The sequence below is a fragment of the Phaenicophaeus curvirostris genome, chromosome 11, assembly GCF_032191515.1.
Source record: "Phaenicophaeus curvirostris isolate KB17595 chromosome 11, BPBGC_Pcur_1.0, whole genome shotgun sequence".
NCBI lineage: Eukaryota > Metazoa > Chordata > Aves > Cuculiformes > Cuculidae > Phaenicophaeus > Phaenicophaeus curvirostris.
In genome coordinates, this window is record NC_091402.1 from 5,369,392 (window position 1) to 5,395,746 (window position 26,355).

General features: G+C 39.1%; 1 protein-coding gene across 3 annotated transcripts in view; it reads right to left on the reverse strand.

Moving 5' to 3' along the window:
• The window catches only part of FHIT (fragile histidine triad diadenosine triphosphatase), a 609,993-nt gene that overhangs the window by 425,421 nt on the left and 158,217 nt on the right, over positions 1-26,355 (reverse strand). For all 3 annotated transcript variants that reach the window (XM_069865715.1, XM_069865716.1, XM_069865717.1), the window contains one exon: positions 8,309-8,430. In XM_069865715.1, coding sequence (XP_069721816.1) covers positions 8,309-8,408 — 100 coding nt within the window. In that variant the 5' untranslated portion in view covers positions 8,409-8,430. The remainder of the gene's footprint in view (positions 1-8,308; positions 8,431-26,355) is intronic.

Consider the following 26,355-nt stretch of genomic DNA (forward strand, 5'->3'; position numbering starts at 1 on the left):
CCAATATGCCAGAAACAATAAGCAATAAATGAAATTTCCAATTGACTTTCCAGCAAATCTATTTTCATTACAAATGGAGATTTTGCATGTATTGTATTACTTATGGTAATTGTGTGACATCTATTATGAATAACCATGTATTCCAATCATGTCTTTTAATTATATCCTGCCACAGGAACAAGCCAGGCAATACATTGCCCAGACTCAGTTAACTGTGTGCGCTGCGAATCACATTCTGATGGCTCTGCTGAGGGCAAAAGGTCCCAGACATGCACAAACTGTAGCAGGAACGGCTTGTAACGGTCACCTCCTCCATTAGCCAGAAACTACTTAAATCAAAAGAAATAAAAAAAGCTGAGTTTAAGTCCAGTTATGCGCTAAGGGGAAAAAAGAACTCTTTTTATTCCTTCTTCCAAATGCAAAGCACAAGGTTGTCTGCCACTGAGGCACATACTTACATTTTCCACAGTGGCAAAATTGCAACGGCAGCCAACACCTCCTTTGTACTTGTTATCTATTGTCCATTTATAGCGGTTGAGTTTGCTTGGGTTTACTGATGTGATAAAAAGTATAAAATTACAGGTTTGTTCAATAACCACACCAATTACGAATTTTCTCTCTACTAGACCAGAAAATAACTGCCGGACTAGAAGTATTCATTATTATCTATGAACAGGACTTCACCGCTTCTTAAACAGAATGCCAATTATTTTGTTAAACCTCAAAAGAAACACTCATTTTACATTTTCTGAATCCCACCTCAGCTTCCCTGCCAACTGCAATAGCAAAAAGTTCTCTCCTTAAATTTTACTTCCTTCTACATAGCTTTGTTCCTCTGCCTTTTAAACTCGACTTCTTCCAGCTCCTTAAGACGAGGCTTTTCTCACTAAACACATAGTCAGGTTTCTTGCTATGCTAAAGTACAAATGGGCAAACTCTTTTTTCCAGTTATGTCTGTCACCTCAAAGACAGGAACCTCAAAGCAAATTCATTTATGTCTGTTACTATAAAACTACAGCTGTAAGTCAATGTGAAAGCGCTAACGTGCTTTGCAAATTGTTAATGAGGGTAAATGTAACAAGTGGGAGACTGTAACTAACCTAACGCACAGTGAAATTATTTCAAATATGAATGTAAGTTTAATTAAATACTTTCAACTGTCAAAAAATAGGCTGCTTTCATGTAAAACAGGTTTCAACAATTATGTCATAAAAATAAGTCACAACATCATGAAGACAGCAGGGAACCTCTGTGAAATCTCATCTTCCATGGCAACCACCACTCAACTGATCTCAAAAGTAGATGTTTTACATTTTTTCATGATGATAAGAACAGGCTTTCCATGCCGTTCTTCACTTATGGGCGGAGTGTAAGCACGCAGAACAGGTACCACAGTGGTGGCACTCATGGACTAGGTTTCAAACTTCCTTCTGTGTGTCACTGGACTTTGAAAGGATAAGCAGCTCCACTTCTAGGACACACAAACTGTACAGCGAGCGCACCCAGAATGCACAAAGCAGTAGAAGGTTTCAGGCACAACGTGGTTTTAAGTAATTTGTAAGTTCCAAACAACGATGATGACAAACAGGTGAATAAAAGGGATTAGATGAAAATGGAACTGGAGCATTCTACCTGGATTTTAGGATGTGTTAGCAATGCAGCCAAGAAATTTAATTGCACTGCTCCAACCTATTATGACCCACAGTTCAAAAGCCCATTTTTCAGAGAGCTCATTACTCTCCATTCATCTAGGTTTGAAGGTCAGTTGAACCTATCACGTTTGGCAAGATGCACCAGGCTTCAACCTAGGAACTACTGCTTCTCCCAGATACGGCCTTCAGACAGCTGTTTTAACACCTCTTCTAATCTAAATTGTGCTGCAATCTGAGAAATTCATATCACTACTATGCCGAATGGATGCAAATGAGTAATTTGCTTAATTTACGACAATTGCAAATCAGCAAAAAATACTTTTGATTTCATTACTGTCATTGTTTCTTTTCTATTTAAAATACTGGCACAAAGCATTCGGAATGGGATTTTCATCAACATAATTACATTAATGCAAGTATAACAATGCAAACAAAAAGGTAAATCCTTACAGTGAAGTACCTTACAAGCAAGACAAGATTTGAAGGAAGAGAAAGTATTTTTTTATCAGACCAAATGCAGTGGAACTCCACCCCCACCCATAAGACAGGCAGAGAGACAAGCTTCCCTGCACAGAGCCCTGAATCCATTATCTTCAGAAACAGCTTTTCTCAACACGAGTCAAACACCTTCCCTTTGTTTGTAGACTGCAAACAAAATGACTCCAGCCCTGAGATAATTAACTGGCCTCTCCATCACCACTAACTTCAAGTGGTTCGCATACACAGAGCAGAGCAGTCATTCTCTGGACTGTTTGAGGAGAATCCTTTTCCCAGAAGGCAGCTTAAGAATTCAGTGGAGCTGAGCCACTGGGGCACTGCTGCCTCTGCACAACACAGCTTCATTCAGCAAAAAAATATTAAGCACAGGAATAGTTTCTCTTACTCTCATTTGTGCAAGTGAGCATCATGACATTAATAAGTCCTACCTGAGGGATCACAATTGCTCATATAGAAGAAGAGTCGGGGAATAGCTTTATTTGGGATCTGAGGAAAAACAAACAAAACAAAAGGCAAACTAATCTAACAAAAAAAAAAACCTAAACAAACAACAACAAAAAAAATGCCAGACTTTCCACTGATGCTCAGCAGCTTCAGCATGGTATCACAGAAAGAATTCATCTCATACTGACAATACAGAACATAAGCCTGAATCTCCTCTGCATCCCCACTGAATGTTTAGTGTTTGATAGGAATGGTTGGACTCGATGATCCAGTGGGTCTCTTCCAACCTGGTTATTCTATGATTCTATGAAGAAATACACTCTGTATTTCCCCTACATTTTCATACAAGATCTATCATTTGTGTCTGGTTTTCCCATTCAGGAGGTCTTTTCTGCCCCAGAAAATGTACTTCTTCCTTTTACTAGTACTCCCTTCTACTAGACTTTTCGAGAAATTGATATCACTTCAGTCCTTATTGTAGCAAACATCATCTTCTGTCTCCATGCGATTTCCTTGGTACCTCCAGGATCATCTTTAGGTCACAAAGTCTTTACCAAACCTCCTCATATTTATCTTTTCACTAAAGAGGTAAAAGGAGCAAGACTGGTCCTTAACACTGTGCTAAAGTGAACAAGTAATAGTAATGCATCCAAAGCTTCTGTAACAAGCACTAAAAAGCACTTTCCCACAGGGTTCAATATTATAATGTGTAGTTGTAACAGTGTATTGTACGCTACTGTAATATGTAAATGCAAATTTATATATTCTGCAATATAACTGAATTTTATTCTCTAAATCTTAGTTTTATGGCAAATACTAACACTTGTTTAGGCTAAACCTCATAAAATTAATAATTATGTGGCATAAATACAGATGTGATAAATGTGCACTGCACAAAGTAACTAAATCACAATAAACAGCAGCTCTGTAATTTTATGAAGAATTTAAATTTCATACACATGCTAAACACCGTGGTTTTCAACCAAATTTGCAAGAGAATCTTACTGTTCATTCTACAGCCAGCGTGCTACCTCCAGTGGAAATTCCATTAGGACTGGAACTAAATGAAAAACTACTTTTGAAACACATTAACGGATAATACTAATCAAATTTCCGTCTAACTTTTAAAACAAGCAGCTATCAGTTGTGCCAATACAGAATATGTCAATCCAGAGTAATACAGAGATTCTGATGGCAGGTGAGTGTGAAGCTAAATGGAACAGCAAAGCAGATGCTGTTGTTCCAGCAGAGGACCCTGCCTCGCACCCCAATCATGCAACAGACCCACAGCACTTACACCGCAGCTTAGGATGTTTGCAAGTCTTTGAAGAAGCATCTGGTTCTACTAATGTTTTCTCTGCTCATTAATAAAAGGAACAAGCTGCAGTAACTCACAGTACAGCACACTGTCTCAGCAACAAATAACAGCCATTAAATTCACATAGTGATGAGTGTGCCAGAAAATATCACATGCTTTGGGCTTTTATACATGGTCTATTCCCCACAATCAGAACATTTTTTGGTGGAAAACATTAGATGTCAATGGAAATAGCAATACCAAATAGTCCAGTAAAATGCAGTACAGAACATTTCAACAGCGTCTCTTTTCCTCTGCCTTTTTTAGTGGAAAAACCTTTTCATTATCAAAGCCAGATGAAAAGTTATTGTAAAGTGTTTATTCTGATTTATTACACACACATATGTGTGAGCTCACTGAAGGAGGCACGCTGTCCACCACAAATTTCTATGAAATTGCTTGGTCCTGATAACCCTCAGCTCATTGTTCCCAGCTGGAAAGCCTGTTCTTTTTAATAACCAATTCAATAAACTGTTGAAAAATGCTTTGTATAATATAGTACTGCCATAGATCTGATGTTTGTCTCTGTCATTACATATTGCATTCAATCAATTTACAAATGTTCCTGTGTTCCTCTTGCACTAGTTCTTCTTATGGCATCCTGAACACAAATCCAAAGATCAATATCATTTCTGCTGAAAAAAATTGGATGTAACAAATGAATAATTTTATTTATAATAAAAGTCCTAGTCCTCAAATGGATTCTACTAATGTTCAAATTCAATCTTCATGTTTAACACAAGATGAAAGCAAGTACCCTGCACAATGCCATGAAAAAGGCAGTGATAAGAAACTTGCTCATATATATTGACGATGCAAGTGAAGCCATGTAAAGCCATGGCGCGTGGCTAGGAAAACATCAATGAAACGGCAAGTCATTCACAAAGTATTTGTTACCATATTAAAGAGCAAAAAGTCCCTGTCAAAGAGCAGACGGATTTTCTTTAAGAAGCCATTACAGTTCTGCTCTGAACTATGGAAGCAACAAGGCTCTGAATGAAATTATTTCAGTAAGAAGACAAGCAGCAGCTTAGCTCCCGCTGGTTGCATGAGCCAATTCAGTTCCTCGTGCCACAGAAACAACACATTTGCTGACTACAGGCATATCTCTGCACTATTCCAGCTGCTCAACAGCCTTCTCCTCTAAACCTGCTACGTAGTTGTTGGAGGGAGCCACAGACGACTTCTTTCAAATCGCTCTTGGTGCAGCAGCAGGGTAACAACTTAGAGGAAGCAGGGACTCAGCTTTCCATAGGAAATTGTGCTGGCACCTCTATACAAATCCCAGCACGCCTCCACAGTAACCAGCCCACCTCCTCCCTGCTCCAAAGCTAGCTGCTAAGATCTGCACTGCACAAAGCATTCCCACACAGATTTCTTGGTTCCAGAACAATTCATAGGCTTTACCAAAACAAGATCATACTATTTCTGTATAAAACAGAAAACCAACATGAAAACATACCCCAAAGCCCCATATCCCATGGACCAAGACTGTCCACAATACCTCGTGCCTGGCTGCTCTGAAATGAGACGGACAAGTCAAAGGGGCTTGGATGCCCCATCTTCCCCTCTGAGCTAAAAGCGAGAGCTGAGCTGGTACATGCTCCTCGTTTTGTCCCAGGTGTTGGTGACTCCATGTCTTCAGACTGTGGTCAGACACCTCTGGGCCTCAATCATTCTCTATTAGCTGAAAGCAAAGGCACTGGCTGTCATGAGGGAACAGCTAATCCTGCACACTGACCACGTGTAGCTCTCCTCCTCCATTCAGTCGTGCCAACAGAGGGGAATGACTTTGCTGTGGCTGTCAAAGACGCGCATATTTTAGCTTAAACAGTAAGATCCCAGTTACTTCCTATTGAAGAATCTGCAATGAGAACATCTCCACTCAACGGGATCCTTTTACAAACAGGTCCCCGAGTCCACGAACCAGTGTGATCCCATCAGACAGAAGTCTAATGCTGGTGCAACTGAAGCAGCTTTCTCCAGGAATAAGGCAACCCTTTCCTGGGATACTATGCTCTTGTTATTCCTACTCTTGGTTACTATCAGCAGAGTTTGACTTTCAAGTGTCAAAAACGAATTCACAGGACTGGCAGTGGGAAACAAAGAAAATAAAACTTACAAAGTTTTTACTGAACAAGGATGCTTTGACATCGCTCAAACCTCAAACCCTGAACTCCATGAGATGCTTTTGGCGGCATTTTTTCCCAGAGTACAGCTTTATTTTAAAACTATTACAGCAAATTCACAACTCCAGTCCTATGTACAGTTTCAAGATGGAATTTCAACCTCAGTAGTTAATTAAAGCCACCACCTGGAGTGAGCTGGCTTTCAAACTGATTTCCTTTGTCTAATTCACACACATTAATATTTTATTTTTCACTGAAAAAAATAATGAAATGAATGTCACAAGCGTGCCAAAGAAAAGGCAGATAAAACTATTGCAATTAAACAAAGAAAATACACTTGTTACTGCCAGGTCTTGAGATGAATGCTGCATTATACAGACATTTTAAAGGCTTACAACTGCAAATTGCTCTGCTTGACATACTGTATTCTAGCCTTTGCATCAAGATCTTTTCTAATTTTTTCTTATTGTAATGAGAAGGGGTTGAGTTTTTATTACCTGAACATTTATTCAATGGAGAAACAAAGACTACATAATATATTACAACACATGAGCTATTAAAACAATGTGACACTATAAAATATGCTGCAATACTCATTATGGGATAACAAAGCTAAACCTGAGCAAATAGATATATCTGCCAAACAGTCAGCAATAACTATACAACTGGAGTTTACAATCTTTAATTATTCAAGAAGGAAAGAAGTCTATATAATTTTTATAGGCTGCTTAAACTGTCATTACTAGGTGCTAACAAAACTTTAAAACAAGTATCTTTCATCTGAAATAACTCTTGTTTATTTTTAACAATAGATATAATTGTTCACTTAACCAATTAACTGAAAAAAAAACCCCATTAACTATTGCTTTTAAAACTTCCACACACAGTACACATAACATTGCACTAATTCACTGATCTGGACAACTGCTCCAGCACGCTGCTCAGGCATTTGAAGGCTCTGCATCCCCCAGCGACTGATGCGATACTGCGATACTGTCTTTAGACAGCTTTGACAATGTTTCCTCTATTACTAACCTGTAAATCACATGGATTTACATCAAATACTTCAGAAATTTGAAGTTGAGAAGAACCATTCATTTAATATATTAAATCATACTGCTGAGACAGTAACACCTTTAAAGTTTCTATAGAGTCTCTGCATCTTCGCCATGCATTTACCAGCAAACGATCTGACTTCTAGTACAAGCAGACACCATTCAAAGCAGGTGTGAAGAGAGGTTCCATGCTGAACTATAATCTACAGAAGTGACAGCAGGAGAGGAAGGTTCCACATCTCAAAAGAAACACATCACAGGTTTAAAAAAACTGTATTAGAGGTTACCAAATTTTAAATTATATGCTAAATTATGGAAGAAAAAACCCATAAAACTACAGAGGAAGAAGAAAGCTTTCAATAAACTCCAGACAGTCTTCCCAAAACACATTCAGCTACTGCCTAACTGAAATCCTACTAAAATTTTACCATGGAACTCTATGGAAATGAAGTGATCAGTCTTGATTACTTCTGAAAAGTGCCACTTCCATTCACTGAAATCAGCACAAGTCACACAGCAGCAGAGTTCTGGCCCAGCAATAATATGTCATGCTACAGAGTACATCAAGCAGGTAAATTTAGCACCTGAATCAAGGTCCTACACAGTTTCTAAATTGAGATCTTTACCTATGACATAGGGCTTCATTATTTCCTCAGGAAATGTGTGCACTATACAGATGGTTTATTTAATCCATTCCTACCTAAATTAATCAAAGCAATCTGTCCTCAAAAAATGAGTCTTCATAGAGGATTCTGCTGCCGTTTGGCAAATTGTGTACGCTTAGCGAGAAGTTGAAAATTCTCCATAAGGAAGTTACCACATCTCAAAATAAGTGACGTTATTAAATGGAAGCAGGATGTGTGATTTAGCATAATCTGCAGTTTAAATGGTACCCCCTCAGATACGCTCTGAAACGCTTTTAGCAGCACCTGGCTGTTTGTACACCTTCCGTGGCAAAAAGGTCAATAGAAACTCACCTCTTGGGTCACAGTTGCTAAGCAACTACTTTCAGCAGCTCTGCTCTGCAGCATCGACCAAGCGCACCACACTCTTCTGCCTGGCATCAGCATCAACCCGCCTCGCATCCTACCTGGCCTGTGAAGCACACCAAGCTCCTCCAGCTTTTCCTAAGGGTGCGGGTACCCATCGCCGAGGCGCTGCTGGAAAGGATACGCCCTGGGACCACCGGCTTGCGGTTCACGAGAGCAAAGGAGAGCTCTGTCCTCAGGAAGACCACGGACGGTTTGATGAGGTGCTGCCCGAATCTCAGCATGATGGATGTTAAACTTCAGGGTCTGAAAGAGACAAATTTGATAGGAATGGTTGGACTCGATGACCCGGTGGGTCTCTTCCAACCTGGTTATTCTATGATTCTAATAGTTCAGGTAATTACGGGACTGCCTCTGCTTTTCCAAAGGGCAGGAGTCAGAGAGACAAACTGTCCGAGCAGTTGGTGGAAGGAATCGCCTCCCAGGCCCACCAAGGCATTGGATCTAGAAAGCTTGGTTAAGGCTTTCCTAAAAGTATCACGTCTTTGGAAAAGTAATGCAAACAGCTTCTTTCCAAAGCAAAACTTCTACATATAATTTCTTAAAATTCTTCCCTCATCATCTTGGCAGGGCTAAAACACTCTAGGCAGGGCGTGTCATTTCTCCCTCCCATTTTCATTTGTTCTGCACTGCATGCATTTTAGTCACGTGTGCTGGAGAAGCACAAACAGTATTTCACATGCCCTTTGCCACGAAGCAAATCAATGCACACAGAACTTACGAAATAAAGAAGCCACATTTTCTAAATCAATCCCTCCACTAAATACCTCAACTGAAGAAACACTGACAAATTAAAGAAAGCATATTTAGTCATTTTCCATCCATACTTTCTAGTGTAAAGAACTGAAAGGTGAAGACGATCAAGTTGCGTGCAACATTTTCTCTTACACAAAGAAAGCCAAAGATTTCCATTTTCATTCACTAAAATTCTCTCTCCTCCTGGGGAGGATAAGAATCCTCAAATAACTAAGGCACAATCCGAACAGCGTCTATTTTAGGTCTTTAAGCCCCAGAGTATTTAAAGTATTTAATTCAATCAGAAATATCTACAGTGCTGCAGGGTAACATAGGAAGTAATGAAGAATTTTTTTGACACAACACTTCAGACACATCGAAAGCATCGCACCAACACTGCCCCGCTCTAACCAAGTGACTAATCAGAAAATTTGATTTTGTAAGTTGTTTCAGATGGGGAAAGATTCTGGTAGAGTCACATAAGGTCTTTTACTCTAGTTCTTTTCTCACAAGCCTACTGTGTTTGGAAAGACTCAAATCTGTTTTGTAATCAAAAGATTTATTCTAATTTAGGGTCCCATTCCTTGCACCTGCTCCAATAGAGAGTACATGTAACAACCCCCACTAAGTACACACACTTTGAGAAGTGCTTGTTCTTTAGAAGGCAGTTCTGGCTTTTTCTGCTGATTCCACAGAAGTACCTCACTCAATTATAGCAGATGCATCTAGTCAGGCTTTACACCAGAGAAGTAAGTATAAAACCCAGTGTAACATACAGTAACCAAACAGATGAATATGCAATAAATGTTCTCTAAGAAGGCATCACGGCTTGTTTTATTTTTGAAAATCACAGATTAGATGAAAAGCTTGAACAGGCCATAGAGCAGTAGAGATTTTAACCACCTCTGGTTCAAAGACCTGAAAAGGCTCTATAATTATTTTTTTTGTCCCATAAAGTCAACAGAAGATTAAGTGCCTGTGAAGACATGTCCCTTATTGCATATCAAACCTGAAACTTGACAGCATATAAAAATCAAGTCCCTTATCTACTAAAACAATCACCAGAAGAAACCCTGCTGTCTTATGCTGATGTCTGAAAAAATTCCTTATTAGGAACTTCAACCGATCTTCCTCATTTCTCTTAATCAGTCCATCAGCGGCCCCCGCATGGGGGGTACCTCATTCACAACAAAGAATGCAGGAATATTTTTACATGATATGATAAACAGTTCTCATCACAATGAAAGAAATGTTTCTGATAAAGCAGTAAAAAAACATTAATTCACCAGTACAGCGATGAAACTGTAAGCTAGCATCTCCAGAATCTGGAAAACCAAAGGTACCACCACACTAGCTGCTGCAGCTAGGAATGCTACAGACAGAAAGAAAAGCACTACTGACCATTTCTTATTCTGTCTTCCAGGCTGCTGATAACTAAAAGCACTGTCCAGGGACACGGAATAGACTTAAACACAGAACCAAAGTTTTAAAATAATAGATGCAGATTTTTAAACCTGATGCCTTCAAATTCAATTTAAGGAGGCAGAGAACCTGAATTTTTGGTAATCCCGTCTGGCTGTTTGCTGCCAGAAGCAAAACCCAATAAACAAGAGCAGCAAAAGGTTGATGACAGTGGAAATAAGGCCTGAATCCCATATTTCAACAACTGAGACTCCAAAGAAGCTTGAATAGGATGACGTGGTGCTTTTCTGTTCTAATGGTCCATTTAAAATTACTAGGGGGTCCTCTGGGTCTTGCCAGTCTAATGATAACTCTGAAACTCACTGTTAAAAGAACCAAATCCCAATCTGAAGTCTACATTGCAAAATTCTTCAGGTTGCAGAATGGAACACATATTGGTTATTAAAAGAATCAAGGTTAAATTTGTGCGAAGGGCTTCCTATTCTGAGGTAAAAGTTTTGCTAAGTCAAAACATCACTGCAGGCAGTGGATTCGGAACAGACAAGGACCATATTGGGAGAATTCATAAGCAATAAAACCCATTTCTATTTGAACAAGTAATTCAAAGCGATGAATTTCCAGCTTAAATATCTAAATATCCTAAACATTCTGCTACACATTTAAATATTCCCCCCTACACTACCAGATACCTAGTACTCAAGCAATAAAACTTTATTTTGCTCTCCTCCTTTAACTCTGAGCATTTGGAAGCTTCAGATCTAATGGACTGTTAAACTGGCCTTAAGACTTCCATTTAATATCTGCATACAAGATATATTCAATTAATGGGGAATCCAGAGTGTTCTACATCTCAAAATAGGGAGAGCTTGTAGCACAAAGCAATGGGTAGAATGTACCAGAAAGATGAAATGGAGGCCAAAGAAGTTTATTTGCGACTAGAATCCAAGGCCACGACTCTACAAATCTTGACATCATCACTGGCAGTCTGTGCAACCTCCAATGAACCTATAGAGAATATGCCTGCAATGCACGGTAACACTGTAAAGGAGAAGGGTCTCTGCAGGACACTCACCATCAGCCGGACCCTTTAAGTTCCTGACTGTAACTTCATCACTGGAATGTTTTTATTAAAGCTAACCCTGAGCTGCATTGGGGAAAATACCTATTCAATGGCCCTGTGGAACGGTGCCATGCACCCCTTTTTCGTCCTTCAAGAGAGATTTTCAAAACAGGTTTTTGTCAGTTGAGCTGACACCCTGTATAAATACACCAAACACTGGTCAAAGCAAGCAAATTATTAATCACACAATTAATAATCATCACAATCAAAGAGTGTGGGTCACCACTGCCCTCTGATATTGATGGGTATTTTCAGTGCTCCAAAAACGCATTTCCAGAAAATGCTAAATAGCCATAGAGAGATTCTGTGGACGGTGGAATTTAAGTTGACTATGCCAGGTACTCACAATAGACCTTCACACGCATCTTTTTTTTGTTTCACTGCCATCTTTTTAAAACAGTCCAGAAAGGGGCAGTACAGTAAAAGCATGAGCCTCACACTTTCCTAAGGAATAGTCTGAAGAATCAGGTTGCAGCCCAACTGGGTTGATGGCAAATTATTAGAACGTTTTTTAGATTCAATGCACATCATTAATGCACATATTCAAATCTTTTCTATTTGCTTACTATAAAATAATACATCTGAAAAATGTATTCCTAACTCTTGATTCAGACTAAACAAATACAGCATGGGGTTTGGATGAGTGCGTCAGTTGTACTGGTTGCGCTGTGTAATGCTCCAAGACTTCCCAGTGCTGCTTAATCCAATTCTGAAAGAGGATTGTGTATTTTTTTTAACAAACAATTATTCACAATCTATTATATATTTCTTAAGCTGTTTTCTGCCCTAATGATCCTCTGTGTTTTTCTGTACAGCATGATTATCTGTGCTCAGAACCAACAGAAATGCTAAGAAATACCTTAGGGAAATAAGTAGTGGGTACGATGGAAAAATCTGTGGCTGGACAGCAACTCACTGCAGCAAGGCTGGAACGTTCCAGAGTGCAGCGAGGCAGGAAACTGCTACCGGCAGAGCCAGTTTTCAGTCATCTGAATTCTACCTGCTTATTGCTTGAATGGCCTATAAACAAGCAGAAATCAATACAGGACCAGTGCATGCATGCAGGTCATTAGATGCAAATAGTGTGTGCACAATGTTTCCCAGCAGGCTGGAATCACCTCTCCAATGCTGCTCCCTCGGGGATTTCCATTTTTCACATAATGAGGAGGTCATTGCCAGCTAAAAGAGAAACTAAATATAATTGGTGAAAGATGTTTCTTCTTTAATGATAGTAGTCTTTCTAATCCTAGTAATAAGGAGGACAATTATGCAGTAATGTTAGAAAATGAAAGAAATCCATTTCTGATAAAAGAAAATTTCAGCCCAGTTTAACACAGTTTCTACTCTGACTATTCAGACGAAAAGTGTATTTACTCTTCTTCATATTGCACATATACATTACACTGCCTATTTCATCTGCCTCATTATCCTAATTAAATTTCCTTCAAGCTGCGTTCTTGCAGCTGTAGGTGGGAATGTAGTATTAAAGGCTAACGTAGCAAGCAGACTGCTTTAACAGCCACAACACAGACTCTGTACTATGAAAAACACAAAAGCTGGCATTTTACATTGCACCCTGAAAAATAAGAGTGCTAAAATTAAGAAAAATGTTGAGATACATTACAATATTTTCAAATATTATTACAGTTTTGTAAAATTTAAGAATAGGCACATTGCACTTGCTCAGTCTGTATAAATACTACTTACACATTTAATGTATTTTTGAGGGGAAATGTAAACACAGGTTCAATTCTCCCAGTTTATTTAGGCTGGGGGAGGAGGGCTGGCTTGTGCTTCACTTTTTAAATAGCCCAAGCTGTAGAATCATTGGTGTGAAACGCGCAGGAAGAACTCTGAGCAGAAGATAAGGTTCACCTAAAGACAGGGACCTAGGGCATCCAGAGAGGTGTCACCTCCAGAGCCAGAGACTGGAATGACATTGGAATTACTTTTCTCTGTACTAACTCTGAGGAGCGATGGCACTAATTCTGTAAGGTTATCTTCCTGCCCCACAGGCCACCCCGTCAGATGCTTAGCTGAGCTGGCACAGGCACTTCAAAATGCCCCTGTACTTTATCATACAGTGATTTGTCCTTAACGACCAGGGGTTGAGTTCAGTAGCCGCTGGCAACCACGTCCAAGGCTGCTGAGCAACCACTGAGCACTGTCCTAGGGAAGCTGCGACAGGGCCGTACCAGAGAACACCTGACAATGAAAAATGGGCTGCTAACTTAAAATGCGTACCTTAAAGAAACCCGCTGCAATACCACGAACTCTGTGCTAAAATAAATGGGTCTTTTAAAGCAGTATTCTTAAATTTTAAAGTTCATCTTTACTATAGTAATAGCACCTGTCCATTCATTTTGACACTTCTGATTCTGCTACTCAATTTGACTGTAAAAACACTGCAAATTTATATGGCAAAATGAAAGCAACTTAGTTTAACTTTAAGGTCTTATATAATTTTTTTTTAATTCAGCAAGATAAGACAACTCACGTCACACACCATGGATTAAGGGAACAAAGAAACTCTCCAGTAAATTATGCTTATGGCTAACCGCTGATTTTTCCACCACATTTTCTAAGCTGCCTTTTATCCTACAAAACGATACCCTTAAATGGTATTTAGCATTTTTCCCCTCTAAAAAGGTTTGAATAGGTGAAAGTGATATTCCTGTTCAGACACTGGAATCATGCACTAGGTTAAAGAAGGGATGTAGAATTTAGAACTGTCCTGTATGCCATCACCCCTTGTTACAGCCGAACACCATCAGCGTTAGGGCCCACCCCTACCTGCACAGTCAAAAAGGGAGGGTGAAAAGGGTTCTTTTGGTACCTGTGTGGCAAACTGCAGACCGACAAATCTCCCAGGCCAAGTTCAAATGCAGGATTTACTTTGGACACAGCCAATAATCATAAAGCACACTCGGGTGCACTCCAAGCTGCAGCTTCTCAAAGTTGCAAAACCAGATCCTAATCTGTTCACATCACAGTCTGATACCCTGAACACAGCCAAGGTCGCTAAACAAACTACACCACAACTCGGATTTGGTCCATTACACCACAGAGCCAAGGAAAAGAAGGTATGGTAAGGGAAGTCAGAGGAGGAGAGAGAAAGAAACAGCAAGGGAAAAGGAAAAATTTTCACCATTCCAGTAGTGCACAGCAGTTCCTCAGGAAAACATGGTCCACCCAGCAGCAGTTCTTCAAGACCAGGAGACCTTATTGCTCTCTACAACTACCTGAAAGGAGGTTGTAGAGAGGTGGGAGCCCACCCACAGATGGATTAGGAAATGCCAGCTCCTACACCTTCTCCTCTCACTGCTAACCAGGAGCCACAGAAAAGCCTCTCAGGCACGCCCAGCCCTGCACTCAGACGACATTCAAAACACAACAAGTCAGTCTTTACACCTCTCTCTTCATGCTTTATCTTTCACTCATTGCTTCCCCTCACTGCCACTTTATTAAGACAAATCCATGCAATTCAGAATGTTACTTATTTAAATCAAGCACATAGCAATGAACATCCTTGTTTCTAGTAGCTCTGATTTGCCATTCAAAGAATACTTAAAAACGCTAATGAAAAGAAAGCATTGTGTTCTAAAAAATAAAATTTTACTGCCAGTACTGATCTCAGAACTGTGTAACCTGTTCTAGGAAAAAGCAAATGCTGGCATTCTACATTACACCCTGAAAAATAAGACCACTAAAATCAGGAAAAAACTCAGGTTTTAGTCCCTAGAGCAGCTTTATATCTCAGCACCCTCTACTCTCACCCTTTTGCAAGATTTAACTATGCATTTTGAGTTCTTCTAGTTTCATAAAATGGACTCTAATTTAAAAAATGCTCTCTCCCTCTTAGAGGGCCAAAACATAGCATGTTGCTGCTATTTGCGCTCTGAAAAAGCCAAGAATAATTACAAAACCAGAAGAGGTGCTCAAGTATCTTTGACAGCCATAGCCTAGATTATCTCCATGGGATGGTATCTAATGGTCTACATAGGATTGAAGGGAAAAGCTCGTGTGGATTATTTTCCATTTTCACCACCCACAGAAGCTACTGATCAGAAAGCCCATTAAATGTGATGCGTGCAACCAACCCCAGCTGTGTTGACAAGGACCAATTTCTCACGTCATATGCAGATGATGATGGACTTGAATCGACTACATGTGGTTTCCCCTGCTTAATCTAGCTGCAAAGAAGACATTACAATTATTGCTGTTTAAATATATTGCCATTTTCTTAGCATGGTGAATCAAGCCAAATTATCTACACTGATACCTAAAATAGGCTGTGGTCTGTTGCACCCAAGAACCTTAGTGTGCGTGATGATAAGGGCCGTCCCATAGCCTGCCTTTCCCTTGCAGCTCTGTTCCCTTCCATACAAGCTGCAGCAGCATCTCCCAGCCTCTACAGGACAGTATTTTTCTATTCTGCTCTCACAGTGTTGATTTCAGTCTTGCATCTGGAGGTCCTGGTAGCTCTGTGACAGCAGATTCTCTAGGGCTAACCAGAAGACTCATCCTTTCTTCCGTGCGCTTCTCCTGCTGCCTCTTTGCAGAGCCAAGAACGTGCCTACACCAAGCCTGCTGACCAAGCAGCACGCAACCCTGAGCACAGCCAGTTAACATTAACAGCATCGTTAACATCAATAACCTCCTTCAGGAACCTGAAGGCCTGATAAACAGGTCTGGATGAAAACCACATCACTGCCAGTTGTACTGGGTCTGACTGAGATGGGGTTAACTTTCTTCACAGCAGCCCGTATAGTACTGTGGTTTGGATTTATGGCTAAAACAGTTCCGGTAACACTGATATTTTGGCTTTTGCTGAACAAGGCTTTCTCTTTCCTCACTTTGCCTATCACCAGTGAGCTGATGTATGCCTTCACCTGTGGCTCCTGAGAGTAAAGCTGCATACCTCTCAACACCCTTTGCACAACCAGTATCGCTCTCAAAATAATGTATTTAAAATAAAACGTGCACCAAATTCACACAAAACACTATTAGCCCTTTCAAAAGCTGTAGGTCAAATATCAGCATTCCTCAGTTGTACTGAGATCTAAACTCACAGCCCCCAGAACAAAGTAAAACTCGGATCCATTCTAAATGCCAAGCTGCTTTCCTGCCACCTCCTTTAGATGTTTGTCTGTTTTGTTTTTTAAAGTGAAGACTGTGAAAATCATGGCAATGATGGAACAGGCAACTAGGAGAGAGGAAACTGAGGACAGACTGGCATGTGGAAAAATTCTGAAAAAAAATGTGCACAGTTTACTGAAAAAATAAATAAGTAAAAGGGAAAAAGAAACAAAACAACCCCCCAAACAAACAAAACCAAAAAAAAAACCCCAGCCTGTGTTCCTCCCTAAAAAACAGAACTCCCCCAAAATACAATTTGGACCTCCTGATAACCATGGCTTTGTTGACCAAGCAGGATACAGACACCTAAAAAGAAGAGAACAGCTCTGTAGCAACACTATAAAGCAATCACAACAGTGACAAGTTAATCAACAGATGCAGAATCAAGCTAGATATCGAAGGCGATATGTCATCCATAATACATGTAGAGGGCATAAATATTTTTAAATGATGTAGAAGTAGTTGTCAAATTCATTTCTATAGCAAGTATTTTGGAATACAGATTAGGCCAAGTTGTTTGTTTCTTATAAGTCAAGTAGAGTGCAAAGTTGTACACAAGAAATGAAAATGTTTGTAAAGGCAAAAGAGCTGTATAATCCGTTATACTTAAAGAAAAATGAAGGCTTAGAAGAGTCATGAAAGTGCTAAACACGGGCTACATCCTTCAGCTGTCCATACGTACACCATGTTCACTACAAGATGACTCATACAGCATTTAACCATACTGAGAAAATAATTCTAGCAGCAGCAGCTCATTTCTTGCCTCTGCACTCAGGTAAACAGCTCAACTCTTCCATTTACTAGGACTTGTTTCCAAATATCACATTAATTCTTTGTTGCTATTTGACACCCTGGCTATACCCACACCTCTACTTTTTTCAAAAAACTTCTATGATGACTAAGATGAAATAAAATTCGTGTCTTGCATAATACTGGAGGTTTTTTACATCCATTTTATGCCAGAATACATTAGCATGAAGTTAACACACTGCAGTACCACAGAAGATATTTTCCAAACAGAATCCAGATTCCAAGACTTCATCTAGAGCACTGCAATCTTCTCTGTACCCACATAACAGTAGAGATGATCCAAGATTATGATTCCTCTTCTATCGTCATCCAGGACAATGACATGAATTCAAAGAAAAGTCTGATAACTATGAACTATCCAAAATCCATGTACTATATTCAGAGATTTTAAAGATGTTTTATGACGTGGGATACAACCAGCAGGTTCAACCCCTCATTGTCTTCTACTGAAAGTGCAAAATATGTTCAAGCATACACATGCAATAAAATAAATTATGTTCACAAACTTTTCCTCAGTGTTGATCTCCTGGGAACAAAAAACCAAACCAAACACATTATATTTTAAACACTGTTTAATAACTTGCTGTTACCCTGGTGCGTGGAGAAATCAGGGGTTTGGGTTTGCCTCTGCAAGTCATTCTGATGAACGAGACCTTTAGTGCTGTAATAACTACTGTGAGTAATGGAACAGCCAATGGCTTTTATTAAGAAAGAACACTGAATAATGTATTAGCAACACTAATATCAAGGGAAAATATATTTTTATCAGGGAAAAATATTAATATCAATCAAGCCATTTTTAAAAGCAGAAAGGTGAAAGGCAGAAAAGGAAAAGTTTAAGAAAATGCTACACAGTATGAAGTAAATGGCAGAAATTGTACTGTGAAAATCCTTTTTTCTAGGGTGGCTACCTAGGGCTACATTACATGTTAGAAGAACACTAAAAGACTGTGACATTTCTTGAGATATGTAGGCATAAGGAAAACTGAACACTGGTGAAGGAAGGCAGCTCACTATAGAGACTAGCACACTGCCCATTAAAACACTAGAATTTAAGCTCATTTCTTTTAAGGCTACAAATGAAGCAAGCTGATACAATGGAACAACTAGGAATTCTTTTGCTATACCTTTCAGTGGAAAAAAGCGACTTTAAAAATGCAGAGAAAAGAAACTGCTGCTATGTTTTAGCATTCTTATTTATTATGTATATAGCGCTACGTAAAGTCATTTTATAGGCTCTAGATATACACGCCAAGACTAAGCCTTCCTCTGAATTGGCTATTTCCTTTGAGAGAACCACGATTTGGACATCTATAGTACTGGACAGAAGAGACTAGGCAAATAGAGCTGTGGAAGAAAAGCTGCGGGGACCCAAGTCAAAAGATTCAAACAGCAAAAGTCCATGAGGAGAAGCAAGAAATGGCTCTTCCCAACATTCTGTGATGGAATAAACCAAAGCAGAATCGGAAGGAGAGAGCGCACAGGGTGTGCTACAGCAAGAGGATGGTCCGCACAATGCAGGGCCAGCACACATCCAGACAGAAATAAAGTGGGTGATGAGCAAGAGATGCTGCAAGGCAAATTTCCAGACACAATCCAGAACTTTTTCACTTACATCACTGAGAAACCAGTTACATCACTTCAAAAACCCTATAGATTCAGTACACGTCTTTAAAGATTGATTTTCTGTATTTCATTCTTTTGTCCTTTAAACTTTTGATACTTAGCACCAGAGAAACTGAGAGATGTGAGAAGTTTAACCTTCTGTACTTTAGTTTAAGGACTTCGATTTAAACCAGCCTTACTCTAAGGGAAATTGTCAACACAAAGATTGAGGCCATTGAGACTTCTGAAAACTCATGAAGGAAAGAAAAAAGCCACACACATACAAGGAGTCTCCTGATCACACTTCTTGCCCATGTGAAACAAAATAAGACACAAACAGGAAGAAAAGACTGGGATGAGTGTTATCGTACTTAATTTCATTCTGAATGCAGTGTATTAACATTAGATTATGGGTTTGCCTCTGTAATAGTACAAGCTTGTTAGATTTGGAGCAATTCCTATGATACCCAAGTGTCTCCACAATCATTTTATCTCGTTGAATTAATAAACACAAACCAAATATTTAGAGGAAAATGCAGACATTGTACTTTACCTAACAATTCCTCAGTCATATAGGTGAAAAGAGTCATTTAATGAAAACTTATGGTCAGATTTACATCTGCATACAGCTAATAATACTAGATACTGAGTTCTTTACATTTATGTACACTGCATTTATGTCTAATGCTAGATGTTGGAACGTTTACGACATCCTATTAGCTTTCATTTTGCTACCTTATATATGTACGTGCTCTCCAAAATGAAGCTATTTAAAACTGGTTGTTCCATGGGCAATAGAATTAATGAAGCTTCATTTCAAAGGATTTATATCCCCATCTTTCCCATACCTCTTTCTGTCCAATAGTGGAAAGAAAATAGAGAAAATAGCTGCAAATGCACAAAATGGTTTGTAAATATTTCAAAAAATACAGACCGTATTTTTAGTGAACTATCCAAAGAAAGGTGGTCATGAGTAAAGGAAATCTGCCTGAGGAAAAGAGATTGCATGCTTTCCTAGGTTTAACTTACCCTCTCTACACATGTTTTCTGTCTGATTTTCCAAAAAATGCTCTCTGGATACTTGACTGCGTGTTCTGAAAATGGCAAATAACTCTCCTGCCTTCTGAGTGCTTCCCTGTCTTTGTCAAAGATACATGTGGCAGTGCTCAGTGCTTTCTGCACTTTTCTACAGTAGGAGGTGCTCAGTCAGTGCAGTAACACTGAACCATAACGGGGCTGCAAGACAACTGAAAGAATAAGCAAACTTTGGAAACAAAGTCTTTCTCACTGTCAAATTAGCATTAAACCATGCAGGAAACCTACTCATAGTTCTTGATAGTTGGTTAGATCACTCTGAACACAAATACAAAATTAAATTTAGGTAAAAACAGGCCTAAAAGAATAGGCTTTTGTGATTACTTTTCAGGAGCTGTTGCGTATCTGGTAGCAGAAAATCAACCCCTGGAGGTGCTCCAGCCCTCGTATCACCCTTGCAGCCCTCCTCTGGACCCATTTCAACAGCTCCGTCTCCTTCTTATGTTGAAGATCACCCAAGCATATTTTATATTTAATAATGTTTACCTTAAATGGCTTTCTTTGAGTCTTTTTCCACTGCAGACAAGAGCTCTTCGCAAATTAACCGCTGAAATGTGTCTTATACCTTTCAGGCTTTAGAAAGTTACTTTCAGAATCACTGAACGCAACTCTGGCATTTTCTCCTTTGATTATGTTATACAAGCAGGAGAAGTCAAAGAAAATCTTATCAATATTCTTAGAGTTAAATTTAAATAATATAGATGTAACAGGGCATTGCCTCCACTGTAATACTCACAGCAGAAATACAGAGAAGTAAAAATCAGAGGGGGAGATACTGAGGTAAAGAGCCTAAACCTGCATTTTCAATATGCTGGCCTGCATCTTCTTTGGTAAAAGATTAAAGACTGCTTAAAGCATTTCTCTAAACATAGGAAAATTTAAGTGCGCATAATTCCTATAAGTGTGTTATTTTGTCTTCTGTCATAACTGTGTTGTAGCATGTACTAATTGTAACATATAACTGCACACATACAACATTCTACAGCTTGCTTTTTACTTCACGGTCATCAAATATCCTGAAAAATGCATTTTAATCTAAGTATCCTAAGGTTCCTTATTTTTTTTCCTTTTAGACAGTGGCCTATATAATTATTCTTTGACATATCCTCACCACACAGAACTGTAATCGAGCCATAAACCGAGTAAATAATTTTGTATGTTTTTGTTGTATTTCTGGCTTCCTTTTCCAACTCTGCATCACTTCAGGCATCAACAAAAAAATGCTTCTGTTACTGCTTTTAACTTTTCAAGACTAAAAAAAAACCATTTATGGTCACACAGAGAATTGGAATAAATGAGGCAGTATTATGTTCACATTTGTCAGTAAACCTGATAACATTTTAAACAAGAACTGGGTGCCAGATGACTGTTCTGCAACTAATTCTGGAACAAATTTCTGTGTAATTTACTGAAAGTGCTTTGGAGCTCCTTGCCAGAGAGGCTTTCTAATAAGATATTCATGAGTAAATAGAAATCCATAGATATGGTAAAATCTCAATCTGCAATCTGCAGGATGGACGTGTAGGCTTAAGCATAGCAAACGGGCAGCAAACTCAACTGGAGATCCCTCTATAGGTTCAAGAATTAGGTTGGTGTTCAAAGGTGAAGCTCTGATTTATTTGTGATTCCTTGGACTGTCCTGGTTTCCACAGGACAGGTGATTCGTAAAACAGACTGCTAGCTCAGCTCACAGCCCCCCACTTACAGCCCAGACTGCTTAACTATGAGCTCCAATTTGTTTACAGAAGGCGGGCATAGTTTGGTTATTTCTAATGAAAATTTCAAGCGCTCATTGCAGCTTCTAAACAACAGATGTAATTTGCCCAGTCTTTATTATTTGAAAAGGTCATTTACATGATACATACGTACTACACAAGCCACCCAGTAGGCAATTCTTCATAGTCAAGCAGAGCTCTCGCTAACATTCATTTCTGCCTCAATAACAAGCAGTTGTTCTGTATGTGATGCCACATCAATACCATACAGCTCCAGGAATAACTGGTTCTAAGCAGCCTGGAAACGGTTTCAACTGTAAACTAAAGAGACTGGGGCAGAAACGACTAAAATATTAATTTTCCCTTGTTATTACAAGAATTGTCCTGGCTCACGCAAATGTACTTCATAGCCAGGACAAAACCTCCCAGCCTGCTACACGTGGAGGTGCCTTCCAGATCCACTTGGAACACTATCAGGAATGTAGTTTAATAACAAGCTAAATGTAGGTGAACACTAAAAATGCGTTAATAAGAAATATGTTTAAAGAAACTGGTTCTGTCACTAGGTAGGCAATTACAACATACATAGCCACTGTTCTGGTGGGCAGAGCCACACTGAACACAACAGACATTTCACTTCTCCAGTCGTAGTCAGCTAAAGATTCCAAAAGGTATAGGGATATTTGTCACGGTCGGGGCAATCCACAACATGTGGAAGTTGTGGGCCAAAAGACCATCTTTATTGATTTTACAAGACTTTTTATACCCCCTTCCGAGCTGCGCGTCCATGCACGATTGGTTTAGCTAAAACCCGACAGTTCATAATTGGATGACTCCTTCTCAGTTGTAACTTCATAATTGGGTGATTCCACCTGCGGCCTAGCAGCTTCCTAATCTTGTTTACTCGGCTCTTCTTGGTGCCTTCCAGCTTCTCCAAGGATACACCAGCATCTATTCAAAGCCAATGTTTAAGTTCACATAATCTAACTCCTCAGACCAGCCGAGGTTTCCCACAGATATTCATTCTACAGATAAGAAAAAAAAGCACAGACAGACCTAGGAGAGCACAAAATACTAGAAAAGGATGCAGCATGATCTTTTTCCCTTTGTCGGTCTAATAAAATCAAAATTCTCCAAAATTAACAGAAAGACCCACAAATTACTATATTTAGCCTTAGTTCAAATCCATACTGCTGGTTTCAAAGGACTATGAAGAACTAAGGTGTAACCTTGAATTATCTCTGTTACTCTTCTCACAGCCAGCAAGGCTAAAAGAACTAGCATAAAGTAAACTGCCAACAGAGAATACATAAGTAAAATCAGGTACACGTAATTGTACTTGCTATACAACATGTGGACATAACACATAAAAGTCACCAATTTAAGTTTTCCTAAACAGGGGATTTTTGCTAGACTCACTCATGAATCTTTAGGTATTTAGAAGGTCTTTATAGAGCAATTAAATCTGAATACACTATGAAAATAAATGAAAGGACATTTGGAAAATTCCTATATTTATTATAGAAAAGATGCTACTATCTTTTAGGCAATATGGTTTCTCAATTAATATTCACTCCCCAAATAAACTTGATCATTAAATTCAATATTCCAAATGAATCATTCTCCATTGCAAAAATCAAACAATCAAATTGACAGAGATGAGAATTCAGATGGCTTGAGTAACCCAATTTATGTGCAAGCATTAAGATATGGTCTTCAATAATAAAACCATGTATAAGAGTTTTCAATAGGACCCATTGCCTCTTCTATGCAAGCGATTTCCCTAAAGTCTTCCTCTTTCCTCAGAGTTGCTGTGTTATACTATACACAGTATCAAAACAAAACTTATTCTCAGCGATCAATAGTGCCATGTAAATTTGCAGTCTACACACTTGAGATACTGCGGAAGATACCGGGACTCAAGAAAATCACAGGTGAAGTTGAAGCAGTGAGTGCTGTTTTCTGAACACAGTACATACTACATGATCTGAAGGGCTCTAAAAATCCAATCTTACGCCTTAAAACATGCATCCAAATTTGATGAATTTTTGTGACCTTAATCTCTGTTTGTTCCCCATCTGTAAAACAGAGATAATACAGCATCCCTCACTGGGGTTTTGTGGAGATAAATTTAATTTAAAACCTGTGAAGCACTTGGATACAGTAGTGATGAGCAGCACAGAAAAGCCTATGAGGAAAATAATAATTCTGATTTCTGAGCAGGTTCTGAACGATGCGCTGTAAATAAGGCTTAGGGTCACATATCAAACTCTGAGGATAAAATGACATCTTGAAAGCTGCTCATTAATTGAGTACTGTCCATCTTGCGTACTGAGCAAGGAAGTCTTCTGGAAAAGTACTGTGTGTTCTTAAAGACTTCATCATAATGCACGTGCGTAAGAGAAGCTGGATTCAGGTTACAATGCCAGCCTTATTGTTAACACCCTCTTCTCCTGACTGCTCCCTTTTGCATTCTTTTCCCTCCACGCAGTGTGTGCGTGTAACATTTATATACAAAGAATAAATTATGATCGCATTGTGAATCTCTGATTTCCATGCACAAGTCGTAATAAACAAAGCTGGGTTAAAAAAAAAAAATTCATTAGAAAAATACAATACCAAGCTTGCCCAGACTTGGGAAATCCAGCAGGGCTTCTACTGAATTTTCCCCTCAATTGCTTGGAGTGGCCCAAGTGTTGCTCCTGTTAGCACTTACTCTGTAGTTCCCTAAGAGAACTGGGAAGGGAAAACATACCAGGGGGCTGTCTGTTCAATTTTTATCAGAGGCATTCAATTTTAGTTCTCAACAAGAACAGCAGCTGACACATTCCTTTTGCTCGTTTCTGTGAAAATACATCAGGCGCAAATTAAGCTAGAAGCGCACATGGGAATCATGGAGAAATAGCATCTCCCCATCATGCTCTCCAGTGCCTTCTCCTTCTAGGAAAAGCCCCCCTGCACCATAGAGGAGCGGGTGCTGCTGACTTTGTGAGGGTTTATAGGCAGGTCCTTCTCCAGCGACAACCGCTGCCATCTCCAGTCTGCACAACCAGGCTCGATAGGCTGGAGATCCCATCCCACCAGCTCTCCAAGCAGCCCAGTGGGCACAGCAAGAGCCCTAAAGCACACGGTCCTGCCACCTGACCCAGGGCAGCAGGCTCGAGGAGCCAGGACAGTTGACTTTGTTTAGATGACACACAAAGTTGCTTGATGAAAGCAAGAAGAGTTACACCCAGCAACAGAGCATCAGGACCAGATCCTGCAAGTTTCAGCACAAAGAGCTCCCTAGAACTCAAGAACTAAAATAGCACATTGCACGCAAGTTAGAAGGAGATGTTGCACATGGAGCTATTTGAAAGCAATCACTTCTTACCACTCATTTGAAAAAAACAGATTTCCTAGGGACGAACTGTAAAAAACTCCCTAAGAAAGTAAGTCTCTGTTAACTAATCTGACCTGTGTAAAATTATCAATGGTCTTAAATTTCACCAAGATAAGAGTAATCTGTTACATTCCAGCTAAAACACGTCTTCGGAGAGTACTTAAAAGACATTATTTGTTCAAATCAGCATCAAATTCATTATACTTTGTCAACAGATTGTACATATTAATACAAATTTTTCTAGCAATACGAAGCCAGAAGATATTGTACCCAGGATATTTCACCTTCTCAAAAGGGCAACAGAGAGCCAACATCTTTTAAATATTTAATTAGGACTAAAATTAAATTTACATAGTGATATGCCACATTTTCAGCTAGAGACGAAGACAAACATGTCTGCATATTATCAGTGCTTGAAGGGGTAGGCATATATATTTCACCTTGCTTACAGAGGGTCTCCAGAGGTATTCCTCTACTGCACATCATTTCACATGCTTCTTTTAGTTTTTATTTAACTAGTTCATTGTTGATATAAGTTGGGACATTACAGTTTCAACAGTAAAGTATTTTGTACTTGATGGAAGTTTGAGGTATGTCCTAAAATAATTATATTTGCCTTCAGCAAATATTTTATTTGAGTTTTGAACCAAACTGCTGATGGAAGCTGAAGAAAATTACTCCAGCTCGAAATGCACTGACAGATGCACTATCTAGCACGGGATATCCTGGGAAGTTTTCTAATTTTCTTTCACCAATATAAAAAACGTTTATTTTAAAATCTGTTAGAATGTACTGAAGTACGGGGTCACCTAATATCTGGCCATGAGAAGAAATGGAAAATATAGCTGAGAAACCTATACTCTGGCTTCTTGAGATGGAAAAATTTACCCAGAAACCAGATGTCTTTTAAACGATCCAACAATTTCTACGAAAAAGAAAAGATAAAAAAAAAACCCTACAATTTAATCACAGAATTAACAAATCAGGCTTACATTTCTCACCTTAAGAGATTGTGGAGAAAAAAAAAGAAAAAAAAAATCCATAGAAAGCTTTCTCATTTTTACTCTCTATTGAAGAAGTAGAATTGCTAAGAACCCAAATTTCAATAAATGGCAACAAATACAAAGCGCACAAACACTGCATAAAAA